The sequence below is a fragment of the Cavia porcellus genome, unplaced genomic scaffold, assembly GCF_034190915.1.
Source record: "Cavia porcellus strain 051 isolate PalLab524CR breed Dunkin Hartley unplaced genomic scaffold, mCavPor4.1 scaffold_27, whole genome shotgun sequence".
Classification (NCBI taxonomy): Eukaryota; Metazoa; Chordata; class Mammalia; order Rodentia; family Caviidae; genus Cavia; species Cavia porcellus.
In genome coordinates, this window is record NW_026947510.1 from 6264997 (window position 1) to 6279095 (window position 14099).

Consider the following 14099-nt stretch of genomic DNA (forward strand, 5'->3'; position numbering starts at 1 on the left):
AATGAATTTTCCCAGGACTGGAATACTTCTGGCCTTCCTACTTATCCTGCACCTTTCAGCCCAAGTGTCACCTCCTGGGAGGCACCTTCTCTAGCCTTCTCTGCTCTCTGACATCTTATTCACCCCTTGTTTGTGTCATCTTTAAACCCTTTCCTTATGTGTCTCATTTCTTGCAATAACCCAAGCCCCAAAGATAGTCCTCGGCCAAGCACATTTAGTGTAGTTTGCTACTCATTGACCACGCTAGCAGTGGAGTGAAATAGCATCAGGGATGTTACGTGATGAAAGGCAAGGGTGCAGCAGAGATTGTGCATAGAGGAGAAAACATCTGCAGGGAGCAGGAGGTGTGTGCCAAGCCAAGCGTGCAGGTGTAGATTGGGGCTCAGCTCTCTGCCATAGCCAGGCCAGCTCTACGCTAGAGGAACCAAATGCTTAACGAAATAGTCAGAGACATGGCATACTGTGGATGCCAGATGGGAAGCTCTGTGATAAAGACAGGGGCAAGCAGAGAAGAGGGGCCCCAGTGGGGCCTGCTTTTCCTTAGGTGAAACAGCCATCACTTGGGGCTTCACCGTGCGGGAGGTCCCTTGTGGTTAACTGTCGCTTTCTGCAAATCTGGGGTTCATCCCAGGCCACTGCTGGAGGGAATTGTGCACCAGAGTGGCTCAGTGTTTCATTTCCAATCTTATCATTTCTATGTCCTGGAACTTTATTAGAAGCTGTAGAGGTGAGATCATGGTTTCCTAAGATAGCCTTGCTTGGAGAACTATACCCGGCGGATCTTTACTGCTGTAGGAGATGAGGCTATTACTTTAACATTTGAGCTGTGCTGTTTTGTTGATTGTAAATTATATGCTCTTTGCCTCATTTTCTCTGCATTTAAAATGGACATAGCAGTAGTTGCTCCCCTCATTGATTACTTGTGAATTAAAGACCTGGAAAATTATTTGTTTATGTGTAAATGGTTGCTACTGCTTTGGCCCTTGATTGCTTCCTGATACTTCACTGATCCTTGCTTTTGTCATAACCAAGAACATACTTCTTGCCCTCACCAATACCTCGGTGTGGTGAGAGGAAGGAAGGCTGCCAAGAAGGTGGGACTTGTTGGATAAAATATATCACACACTGTTAGAGTTGACTGTCACTGAGAGTTTTCTGATGCCTCCCTTCTGCTGTCTTGTTCTTTCCTTACGTTCCACACGGATAGGAGGAGCAGGCTGTGACTGCCTTAGGAAGTCATCTATCTCGTGATCCCACACATCTGAAGCCTCTGCTCTGCATTCCTCTCTGACATGGACCCCGAGTCCGCAGTATGGTGGGGTGGGGACGTGGTTCTCAGCAGGGTAGCCTGGGAATGGAGATTTGGAAAGAAGCAGCATGAGCAGACATCGTCTTCAAATGAGACCTATTTTCATGCCGCTCTCTGTGGTAATAAAAGGAAATGGGGGCTGCAGAGAGAGCCTACGATAGCTCAGCAGATGGTCTGTAATAGAATGTTTTTTCAAAGTTTTCTGCGAGGCATCAGTGACTCTTAGGAAATGTGCATGGAGTGATGAGGAACAAAGACGCGGCTTTGAGCAGCCCTCTCCACAGTACATTTCTGGGTTACCCCTTCTTGCTGACACAGGTAGGTGGTTTGGAAAATGAGAGATGTGATCCTACAGAATTGGCCACTCTCCGTTTCTCCATGGACTCTGAGGAGCTGAGCCTTTGTCCTAGGGTCACATTTTCAGTGTGGCTTTGCCCCTCCCTGCTGTCCATTGCTAGTTCAAGAAATGATTGCAGATTTGCAGGCCCTTCATAGAGTGCACCCACTGCAGGGCTATGCTTGCTCCTCAGAATGATGTGCATCTGTCCGGCTGAGCCATGAAAGGAAGCCCCAGAGTAGACAAACCTAGGCATTCCCAGGATCCTTACTCGAGACCAAGACTGCAGCAAGTCCAGATGGCAGCATTCTGAGGACACTGAGGCCCTGATAAGTTAAACATCACATCCAGTGTTTGTGAATCAATGTTAGAGCCAGAGTTTGAACCCAAGCTTGTAAACCCTCATAGGTACTATCTTTCTAAGAATGACATTGTCATCAGTTATAGTCTTCAGTGCACATTTTCTGGACTAAATGGAGACAGCAGACACAACTTGGCCCTGGCAGCCAGGAGCTGATAGTCTAGGAAGTACACTAGGAGTTGAATGGCAATGAATGTACAACTTATTGTCCTTGACTTATTTCTGAAGAAAGACAAGAACTTGCACATGGCACACTGGCATCTGGCAGTGATTCGGTAACTTAGGTGAGCACACCCACTTGCTAACTGCCATCCAGCTCCCTGAGCCTATGTATAGGATTTGTAAGTGTGCAGCAAACTGCTCACATTCATCATTACAATGTAGGTAGACACAGTATCCCTTTTGCAGGCAGAAGCTAGGGGAGTGTCTGTGTTTTCTTTCCTTTCCCTTGGGTGAACAGTCAGCTTCTATGGGATCCTCTGCTTCTGTGCCCAGTGCCCCAATCTCAGATCATGTCCACCCTCCTCTCTAACCTGGAGGACTGTATTGGCCCTCTGACCTCAGGTCTTATTTTTTCTTAGTATTTTGATAACTTCAATATAATTAGTTTCCTTGGTTATTCTCTGTATTTTTAGCACCTTTGTTGATATATAATTCATATCCCATGACATCATCCATAACATATACAATTCCATGGTTGTTAATGTATTTTCTGAGTTTGTGCAGTCATCACCACAGCTCAAGTTTAGAACATTTTCATCTCCCCAAATAGAAATTCTTTGCCATTAGTGGTTACTCCACATTCTCCCCAGCTTTTGGCAGCTGGTCATTTGTTGCTCTATATTTGCCTAATGTGGACATCCAGGTAGGCAGAACCACATAACATGTGGCCTGTTGTATCTGGGTTGCTTACTAGCATATTGTTTTCACAGTTCACGTGTTTATAGCCCATGTCAGAACTTCACTTCCTTTTCTGGCTGAATTGTGTTCCTTTGTGTAGTTATGCCACACTCTTTAATCCATTTGTTAATTGCTGGACTTTTATGGGGCTGGATATGGGAGGAATGGAAACCAGCTGCCAGTGGGCACAGAGTTCCTTTTCATGGTAGTGAATTCATGTTCTGGTTGATGGTGATGGTTGTACAGCCTGGTGAATGTAGTAAAAAAAAAAAAAAAAAGAAAGAAAAGAAAAACACTGAATTACATATTTTAAAAGAGTGAGTTTTATGATAAATGAGTTATACTTTGATTTTAAAAATCCAAAAATGTGTTTTAAGTTTAACATATGACAGATAGGTAAAAATAAGAAGATGAGTGTAATGAGGAAAACAAACAGACATACAGCAGCAGACATACAGCAGCATCCCAGGGCACCTCAGTGTCAGTTCTAAGTACAGAGATTATCTTGGATCATCTCAAGTGTGTATTTGTCTTTGAGATCTGCGTTGTGACATTAGAAATATGTTATCTATTATGGTTTTGGTATGTTTTCTTTTGTGATTGAATATTTAATAATAATACTTTTATTATCATAAAAATAATTCTTGGCAGATGTTATTTTGAAAGCACTACATTTTATTAGGTACTACATTCGGTGCTTTATATGCATAATCTGAATTAACTTTACTACAGTTTCTTGAAGTGTAGGTGGTTTTCATGTCCTCATTGAATAGATTAGGCTGAGGCTTAGGGAAACTGACCTTGCTGAGATAGGAAGAGACAGATCTAGTATTCAAATTTAGATTTTTGTGACTTGAAAGCCCTTATTCTATATTATCTTTTAAAATTCAAATGTACCATCATTAATCTAAAGTAAGGAGCGTGCATCTCACATGGTCTTTGAGGTCATTTATTTTTCTATAGATAAGATCCAGTGACTTGCTACTTAAAGCAACATTATATGGAGATTTATTGGAAATGTGATTTTGGGGCTATCCCAGACCTACTAATACAGAATCTACCTTTTCTTAAAGTCTCAAATGATTCAGTTGCACTTTAAATGTTTGAGAAGTGCTATTATAGCACATGTCATAGAAGCATCCAATTTGATGACTAACCAGTGATTTCACATTACCAGAATACACAATTCAGGAGAGGTGATTGGGTCCCAGAATGTTGTAAGGTTGGTTGCTTTGGAGTTAGCAACCTGTCTTCACAGTTCTACATCTGTGTGTGGCCTGTATTGCAGCAAGTTACTTAATATGAGCCTTATTTCATTTATACATGAAAAAAGAGATTTATTTAATTTTCAGTGATTTTGTTTTTATTTTTGTTTTGAGACAGAGTCTCATTATGTAACCCAGGCTGGCCTTGAAGTCACAATAATCCTCCCAGGATTACAGGAATGCACCACCACAGCCAATTTAAGACTCAGTTTTTGAAATAAATGCACTTTAGATTAATGATGGTGCATATGAATTTACCTCTTAGATGCCTCACCAGTGTTGTCATACTTTTTTTAATGTGGAACTTTCATTCTTATAGTTTGGCTTTCTTTGATTTTGGCGATTTTTTTTGTCCCAGTACTCCAGATTGAACCCATGGCCTTCATACTGAGAAACCTCTTTTTCCCTTTTCTTTTATTTTGAGACTGGCTCTAAGCTGCTCAAGTTGGATAAGAACTTGAGATCCTTCTGCTTCTAGCTCCCAGAGTGCTGAGATAAATTCTTATAAACTTTTCCTCTGCTGTCTTAGGGAAAAGCATTCAGTATTTCACCAATAAGTATAATATTGTGCATATATTTAAAAAAAAACATATTCATTAAGGAAATTTCCTTCTGTTATATTAATTTTCAGGAAATGTTTTTCATAAGTGGCTGTTTTATCTGTCTTATGCTTTTTCTGAATCTATTTGAAGTGCTCATGTAGTCTTCCTTCTTAGATTCATTCATATATTAAAGTATATTGACTGATTCTCCCCCCCCCCCAGTATTGGGGATCACTGAGCTCAGGGCCTCACTTATGCTAGGCTAGTGGTCTACCACTTAACTACATTTCCAGCCATTTGTATCTGTTAAAGCAGCATTGGACACTTGCATAAGTCCTGGTTGATCATAGAATATAACCTTTTTATTTATTGATGGAGTTGATTTGTTCATTATTTGTTAATGATTTTTAAATCTCTTTTCTTGAATGATAATGATCTGTCAGAATCTTTTCTTACAATGTCCTTGTCTGGTTTGGTATCATAACTGTAGAGGCTTCCTACAATGACTTGAGAAGTATTCCCTCCTCTGTTTATTGAAAGAATTTACTTAGAAATGGCATTTCTTAAATATTTGACAGAATTAATCAGTGAAGTGCTCTTGGCTTTGAAATTCTTTCAGGTAGGGCTTTCATTTTATAAATCAAGGGAAACTGTGCATTTAAAATTTATCAGGTGCCAGACGTGGTGTTGCATACCTGTAATCCCAGCACTTAGGAGGCTGAAGCAGGAGGATCCTCACAAGTCTGAGGCCAGCCTGGGTTGCATAGTGAATTTAGGGACTGCCTAAACTCCATAGAGAGTCCCTAACTTGAAAAGAAAAGTATTAGGTATATAATTTTTTATATCTATACTATTGCATTTATCATGTATTTATTGGTGAGTTGATCAGTGCACTTCTTGGTATATGGTATTTTTAATACATTTTTAACACAGGTATTTTTTCATCTGTTATTCTTCAGATTTTCAGATGTTTTCCACTACCACTATCCCTCCAAGGAATTCACGTCTATGTATGTTAGACTGTTGGGTAGTGAAGTTGTCCCCTGAGTCACTAAGGTAGCTTAGCATTCACTTCTTTAGACTTTTATCTTGAATACTATACTTTTCTTTTTCTGAAGTCCCATTTGACCCTTTTGAGTAGCTTACACATATCATTATGTTCATATTTTTCTTTTAAGTGTTTAGACATATTTTTAATGACAGTTTTAAAGTCCATTGTCATCTTCAACTCTTTAAGGACTAATTTTTGTCTTGGTTAAGGAGTTATGAGTTATTCAGTAATACAGTTTCAAAACATTTGGGAAATTTCTGGGTATCTTACTATTATTAATTCCTAATTTAACATTTTGGTATCATAGTACATACTTCATGTGGTTTTATACATTTAAGCTCATTTTAGTCCAGGTTATATGGTCTATCTTAGTGACTGCTTTGTACATACCTAAGAAAAATGTTTGTTCTGCAGTTGTTCAATGTAGTCTTCTTAAACTGCAGTTAGCTCATGTTGGGTGATAATACTGTTCAGATCTTCCAGATCCTTATTGGTTTTTTTGTCTACTTATTTTGTCAATATTTTGAGAGTACAGATTCAGCGGAGATTATGAATTTGCTTATATTCTGCATTTGTCTGTTAAATTTAACTTATATATTTAGGTTATAAGGTGTGTATACATTTAGAATTGCTACTTTGTGAATAATTGTCTCTTGATTATGAGTTGCCTTTCTATATATGGTAGTAGTTTTAATATTGAATTCTACTTTATCTGTTAGCTACACCAACATTCTGATACTTAGTGTCTGCATGATATATCTTCTTCTATTCTTTTTCTTTCGGACTTGTCTTATTGATAATATGGTTCTGCTTTTTCAGTAGGGACGATAGTGAGCGGACTTCCTACACCCCAGGTGTCCATCTAATCCTTAGAATTTGTGAATATGTTTTCATGTATTTGGTGTGATTAAGGATATGTAATGGGGAAATTTTCCTTTATTTATGGGATCAGTGTAACTGAAGTGTCCTTATGAAGGTAAAAGGGAACCAGGAGAGTCAGAAAAGGAGATGGGATGAGAATAGTAGAGGTCAAGGTGATGTGAGGCCAAGGCACAAGCACAGAGGACCGCTTCTAGAAGCTGGAAAAGGTGAGGAAATAGATTGTTAGATAGAATCTCCAAAAACACACTGCCCTCCAACTTTGTGGTTTCCACCAGATAATACCTATTGGAAACCTCTGGCCTCTGGAACTGGGAGAGGTACATTTATGTTCTTTTAAGCCATATTTTTTGTAATACTTTATAATATAACCATTTTTTGGTAGTGCCTTGTAACAGCAGTAGGAACCTAATATAGATGGTAAAGTTGGTTTACATTTAAAGTAGTTATTGACATGATTGGAGTTAAATCTCTCTTCTTGATAGGTGGTATGTGTTTATCTATTCTCTTTTTCTTACGAAAAAGGTTTGTTTTGGGGAGAGAAGGAGGGAGTCTTTCCATGATCTCCTCTGTTGACTTTTTCTCTTGCTCTTTTTGACATTTTTTTTTTAGAGCTGCTGTGGAAATTGTAAATTCTTTTAAGTTTATGACTGTGTTCAAAAATAATCCATTACTTCAGGAATTATTTAAGAACTTTATCAAAGTATCCTGCTTGGAATTTTTCTGAGCATCTCAGATCTGTAATTCATTGTCTTTAATTAATTCTAGAGAGTTCTTGGTCTTTATCTCTTTATGTTTTGCTCCATTTCTCCTATTAGGACTCCCCTTACATATGCTTTGCACATTTAATATTACTCTATGGCTCTTGGGTACCCTATTCCATTTTATTTTTTATTGTTTTGTCTCTGTATGTTTTAATTTGGATGATGACTTGTTTCCAAGTTCATTAATTCTTTCATCTGTTCTGTTAAGTGTGCTAATAGCTCATGATTTCATACTATCACCATTCCTCGTATAACACTAAAGATGTTGGAGGAAATATCTCTGAAAAGCTCCTCTTTCACAAAAGCCATGAAAATACTGACAAAAATAGTCTGAATCTACTTTTCATAACTCTGAAAATTGACCCAAGTGTTGTAGCAATCCAAGAGCATTTGTTCAAATAAAGTGGGAGCCTCTCAGTAAGAACAGCAAAGTTTTGGTGCATTTTTAACTGATATTTTTCAGGCCCTGTCTATCCCTGCAGATCCATGGTTTTCTCCAAAACCAACAACCCACAGATAGGATGCCAGTTTGTAGCCTGCTAGCCACTGGAGGGAGTTGAAAAATTCCCAGAGAATTCTCCTTATTTTTCCTGTCTGATTTCCTGGAAGACTGCACTTGCAAGGCAGTTTTAATTTGACCTGACTTGGAAGTAGGTCATTGCAAATCTTTTCTCTGGGGGCATTTGTCAAAAACAACCAGAGACAATTGTTGAACATGATGGCTGCCTAAGGAGGTGATTAACAGTTTAGGAAAACAATAGGAAAACCAGAAAGCTTAGGAAGACTAGGGAAAAAAGAAAAAAAAGAAAGACAAGGGAATGAGATGCCTATAGAAGTCTTTAAAAAGTTCCTAAATATTCCTGAAAATCTAGCCAAAGTACTGTACTTGGGTAAGGCTATGTACCTGAAAGAAGGTCTGAAAGAAATCCATATCTAAGCACATTATAATTAAACTGTTTGAAAGGCAAAATCAAAGAAGAGATCTTGAAAGTAACAAAGGAGAAGTGACTCATAATATCCAAAGAATCCTCAGTAAGATTAATAGCTGATTTTTAATCATGAATAATGGAGTGCAGATAGTTTCCATCACTGTAGAAATCCCTCCCCCCACATGGTAGCTAGAATCTTTCTCACATTAATTGCCATTATTTAATCCTATGTGCTAATGTGAACATCTGGGTCATTGGTGATCCAGTTCTATTATTTTATCTCTCTATTATTGTCCTCTTTTTTGGCATGTATGTACAATAGTAGATAGTGCAGAATATACTTATTCCAATGAAGGATTCTCTGGTGGTTGTTCTGTAAGCCTATTAATATGATGGGGGGGGTGTCTTTTGTAATTAGCTTGTAGTGTAGTGTAATTTTTTCTTTTAGCCAACGTGATCATGTTTTCCCCTTAATCAGTTTACATTTTATATTCATTATTGCTAAGTAACTGTTAGCAAATTAAGTGGCTCAAATCAATAAGCAGTTATTATCTCCTAGAGTGAGTGGGTCAGGGGTTTGGGCACGGCCAACTCAGGGGCCCTGCCTCAGGGCCTGTCATAGTGCTGCAGTTAGTGTCTGCCAGGGCTAGAGCCGCCTTGGAAAGCTCCCTGTGGAGGATCCCCTTCCAAGCTTGCTTACGCCTGCTGGCAGGAGCCGTCTTCCAGAGGACTGAGTTCTTCAGTGGCTGTTGGCCTGCGGGCACCCTCAGTTCATTACCACGTGGGTGTCTCCACAGGGCAGCCCAGAAAGCAGAAGCCGCTTCATCACTGAGCAAGCAGAGACAGGGAGAGAGTGTAAGTGGGACAGAGACTACTGTCTTTAAAATCAAGTCTCAGAAGGGATATCCCACCACTTCTACCATATTGTATTTATTAGGAGTCTTTACCACGCCCACACTTGAGAGGAGGTGCCACCCAGGACTGCAGTGACTGAAGTGGGGATTGTTGAGGACATGTTAGAGTCTGCCTGCCACGTGTTTATTGTGGTAATTGAGTGACCTATATCTGTATTTCTGTTTACTATCTCCTCTTCTTCAATTCCTCATACTTCTCTTTACCCCTGTATCTCTCTCTCTCCCTCCCTGCTTTTCTTCTCTCTGCTCTTCCCTACCCTGATGTTTGTGACTGGCTGTGCTTGGACTCCTGCCCTCCTCCTGCCTTTCTCTTCCTGTGCTTTTCCCTTGAGGTGGCCTTGGACAGGTGCTGGGGATCTGTCTGCCTGTGCGGCTCACAGCTCTCCCTCCTCCTTTCCTCCTTTCCTTTGTCTTAGCTTGCTCACTCCTGGCTCAGGTCTTCGTGCTGCATCCCATTCAGTTTGCTAATGTCTCCCTATAGCCCTCAGCATTAGGTTTGATTTGTTCATTTTATTTTGAAAAATTTTAATTTATATTTGGTTTTTAGAGGTGTGTCTGTTCCAAGTTTGTAATCCTTTTTCTATAAATCAGAACTTACTGCTTTGTCTTTTTGAGCAACTCAAGCATACTTAAAATCCTTCATCAGTTGGAAATTATAATAGTGGCTAGATAGTTGATGATGTTAAGTATTTAATGCTAATTTTTAAAAATTAGCATTAATTTTTAAATGGACCCAGGATCCAGGGTCAGCAGTGGCACGGTGGTTCTGCTTAAGAAAGTAGGACTCATCTTTAGAACAGTCTCTGGAGGTCTGCATAGATGAAATGCTCTGAGGGCTCCTGGTAAGAGTGATGGAAGGTGGAGGTGAACTGGCTCCTTGCATCCGAGTGTTAAAGCTTGGTGTTGGCTATCTGGAGATTTACTTCATTCTTCTGCATTGTGTTTAAATTTTTACGCAGTACAGAGTTTTCAGAATCTTTTGTCATTGTCCCATAAAATCAGTTTCATGTGGAGTGAGTTCATATCTTGGTTGCTGATAGTCTTTCTAGGTGTTTCTTCACACATTGATTGGGTTTTCAGGCTCATTTTGAGTGGGAAGATTAGCTTTCATCTGTTGGTGGTTTGTTTCCCGTCATTTTCTGTGTGGCCTGTTCACCCTCTCTGGCTTTGGTCTAGCTGTGGACACCTTTACTCAGGATGGGCTGAGTTGGATTATGCTTTCTGAAGTCTGTCTCTGTGTGGTCCCAGGGATGCTGCCAAGCCTGGGAACAGGGTCAGCAAGGTACCAGATCCACTCGTGGTCTGGGGCTGGATCTGTAGCTTCCTGGCTTCCTAGGTTTAAGCACACTAAGCTTCGTGCCTAGGTGGGGGTGTTCAAGAACTTGTGTTAGCTTCTTCCCCTAGGAGGGCCCTGCATTCCAGGCGGCCCACCTGGCCGGGTCCCACCTCTACGAAGGCCCCACAGTATAGAGGCACCACAGTATAAAGAGAGATCCTGGCTGCCTCTGCCTGCTCTCTAAGCCCATGGCCCAGCAGGCCTGTGACTTCAGCTCTGCTTACTATTTTGCATCTCTGTTCCATGTTGGACACTTTCATCTTGTTTTTGAACCTGTCCCTGTCTTTTGGTGGTGTGCTCCTCCCTGCCATCGCTCTGTGTTTGGAGCAGCTAGACGCATCAAAGGACGAACTTGCTGTGCTATCTTGACTGGAGGAGGTCCTTGACTGAAATCACTGAAGTTTCCTTCAGCTCCATTTAAAACCTGTCCTCCACTGTGTGATCTTCATGATGCTGATAGTTTGCCTTTGTATTAGACACAACATACTTAATTTAGTTTTTTTCCTCAAAAGATTTTCTTGGATATCTCCTTAGACAAAATAACAACCTGCTACCTCATGAGTTATTCTGTCTTTTGGTCTCCCCAGCACATATCGCTCTCTGAAATTGTCTTATCTGCACACACATTTGCCTCTCCCACTGGGATCTAAGCTCCACGAGAGAAGAGACTTTTTCTCTGGTTTCGCTGATGTGTCTGTAACCCTTTACAATGATGCCTGTCACATGGTGGACACTCAGTAACATGCTGATAAATTACTGAGTCAGTCCTTGCAGCCTGCCTGTGGCCCTCAATCTCAGTGTCATGCAGAGAGCTCCTGTGGGCAGGAAGCAGGCATGGGCTGTGAGTGGCTTTTATAGAGTGGCTCTGCTTTGTCCATTGTCCTCCATCAGCCTTCCATCATTGAGTGCCTGCACCAGGCCAGGCACTGAACCCCAGCCATCTTCTTCACATTCGCTTTCTGCAGCCCTTCTTCCTGGGCCACACCCTGTCATTAGTCACAAGGATTTCATTGCACATCTCAGGGACGAATAGAGCAGGATTGCAGTGACTGTACATGCAGAAGCAGAGGTTTTCAGGCTCGCTTTGATACTTTAACTACCTCTTTGGCTCACTTGAGACAAAAGCCTTAGGGTTTGCATGGAGTACAAGTTGGAGTTTTCAATGGCAGGGGCAGGCTCACCTCTCTCCAGGCAGCTCACGCACTCCTATCTGATCTTTGCCTAATCGTATACTGGTGGCATGAGTAGAAAGGAGGCCTTGAAGCCCTTCAGTGTTCCTGAGTGTCTGAGTGGTCTCTCTGGACCTAGGAGGTGCTGAAGAGCAGGCATCTTTACCCAGCGCTTCAGATCTGCATTCTGCTGCTGACATAGCCTGGAAACTCTAGGCTGAGTGTCCTGGGAGCCTCTGTCCAAAGGGAGCATCAGAAAGTGTCAGGTGGATGGTGGGTGGAAGCATGCTCAGCTTCCTCATCCATCCTGTTCCACTGCTCTAGCTGAAGAGCCTCGTGATGGTTTTGCTTTCACATGTCAGCTTCCTGCTTGACTGGGACTACCGGCCAGAAATGATAGGTCCAGAGCCCTCAGAGATGCTCGGTACTGGATACTTAATTGTATCCAATGAGCTTCTCCCACCAAGGATCATTCGTAGGGCTGCACAGATTAGTCCTGCCTGCATTCCTGGGACATAGCAGCCTCACATTGTGCTTTGCAAGATTCTGTGAGGAATCCCTAGCACACAGTTCCACTGTTTATGTTTAGCTTTCTGAAGTGTTGGCATTCCAAAGACATTCCAGGAGCCTTCTTGGCATTTTTAAATATTTTACGGCATCTGGGAAGCCAAGTTACTGCATTTTTCTACTCTACAGGTGAGGGGAAATAGGAGAGCAACTGACACAAGTCTGTGACGGCCCCTCAGGTAGAGGTGTGCAGCCTGCTGCCCTACCTGCCCCATTGGCCTGGCATCCCAGGGCCATGTGGTTAGCTCCCATTAGTGACCACTTTGAAGATGCTTTCAGAAGGTTCCATGCCAACAGAAGTATCATTGCCAAGAAGTTCATAGGCTTTCAGAAATATGGGTGCCAGCAGGAGCCTAGAGCAGTCCTTAGACATACTCAACCCCAGGAGGGGGCAGAAGGCAAGTGAGTGGTGTGATTCTTCTCCACAGGCATCAGGGGCTGTCCTTGGGGCCAATGTTGCTGTGACTTTGCACAGAGGGTGGAAATGGTAGGACTTGGGGCATGGTCCTAGGAAGGCCCCAGACTGATGACACTGGTATCCACCAAGTTAGACACATATGCTTTCTGTGCTGTGATGCTGATGACCTTTGTGAACCTGTCGTACCCATGCCGGTTGAGATCTCTTTCACCCTCAGACCAGGTGGGGCAGGGAAGATGCTTCTGCTCCAGTTGCATATATCATATCCAAGGAGGCTGGGAGTGATTTCCCCTACAGAAAAGGAAATGGTTCAGGGTCTCCTAGCTAGTCGAGGAAGGGCTGGCCCAAGCCAAGTCTGTCTACGCCAGTTTGCTCATCTGGGTTAGCTCATCCCTCACGCTCTAACTGTGAACTCAAGGGAGAGCCCTCTACCTTGTGTTCCCTCATTCTCATTGAGCTACTGAGGAAACAGCACCTCTTAGTGTATAAATCTTTTTTGCTCTTACTGTGTGCATGCATCCCTCCCCTCACAGCTAAGAGCCTGAGACTATGCCAAGGAGTTCCCGGTGGTATAGTTCTGGCAGAACAGCTCCTCCACCAGGCACTGTCTGCTTTGACCCAGGTTCAAAGCCAGTTCCTCTCTGTGTAGCTGCTAGCCGACAGACAGTTCCTTAGCCCTTGCATTGTGTCTGCCTCAAGTCCATAATGAGGAAACATAATAAGTTTCCTGCCTTTAGAGGTGTTGGAGGGAGCATAAGAAATAATCTGCAGGAGGCACATAGAACAGTATTTGGCAGATAGTAAGCATTCAATAAATGTTAGTGATTATTGTCTACAAAATGGTTCTAATAATTACCCACCTTGAAAGGTTGTTGTGAAATTAAGTATAATACATGCGAACAATCTGCCATAACCCAGGTTTTTTGGTTCATTATTGTGACTCTTCTTATTGTGAGTGTTGTTGCGAGCAGGAATGTCAGCTGCTGTCTCCCTGCAGCACCCATTTGGCACCATTGCTGCTGGCTAACACGGGCTTTGTTCTCTTTCAACTAGGCCAGGGAGCTGGGAAGCAAAGAGGCAGAACTCAGACGCTGTGATACCTTCTTCCAGGAGCAGCTGGGGCACATCGAGAGGAAGGTAGGACTTACGTGTGGCTGCTAGCCAGGGGGGCCAGGTCCCACTCCAGCATGATAGGGAGCGGCTATAGGCTTAGTGCCCGCTCACGCGGTACAGTCACCTTGTGGACCCGCCCTCCTGCATCCCGCAGCAAGCACCACAGACCCAGCCTTTCAACAAGTTGCATTCACAGAGATAATTGGTTTTTAATTGGTCCGGTTTTTGTCCAGTGTGGCTGGCTC

At 42.2% G+C, this 14099-nt stretch overlaps 1 protein-coding gene across 10 annotated transcripts in view; it reads left to right on the plus strand.

Annotated features, from left to right (window-relative positions):
* The window catches only part of Chchd6 (coiled-coil-helix-coiled-coil-helix domain containing 6), a 235369-nt gene that overhangs the window by 114034 nt on the left and 107236 nt on the right, over positions 1–14099 (plus strand). For 7 of the 10 annotated variants that reach the window (XR_010043706.1, XR_010043705.1, XR_010043707.1 and 4 more), the window contains exon 5: positions 13795–13878. The exons of the other annotated variants lie outside the window; for them this stretch is intronic. Coding sequence is in view for 4 of the 7 variants with exons in the window: in XM_063237790.1 (XP_063093860.1) it covers positions 13795–13878 (84 nt within the window). In the remaining 3 variants the exon portion in view is untranslated. The remainder of the gene's footprint in view (positions 1–13794; positions 13879–14099) is intronic. 10 annotated transcript variants of the gene reach the window in all.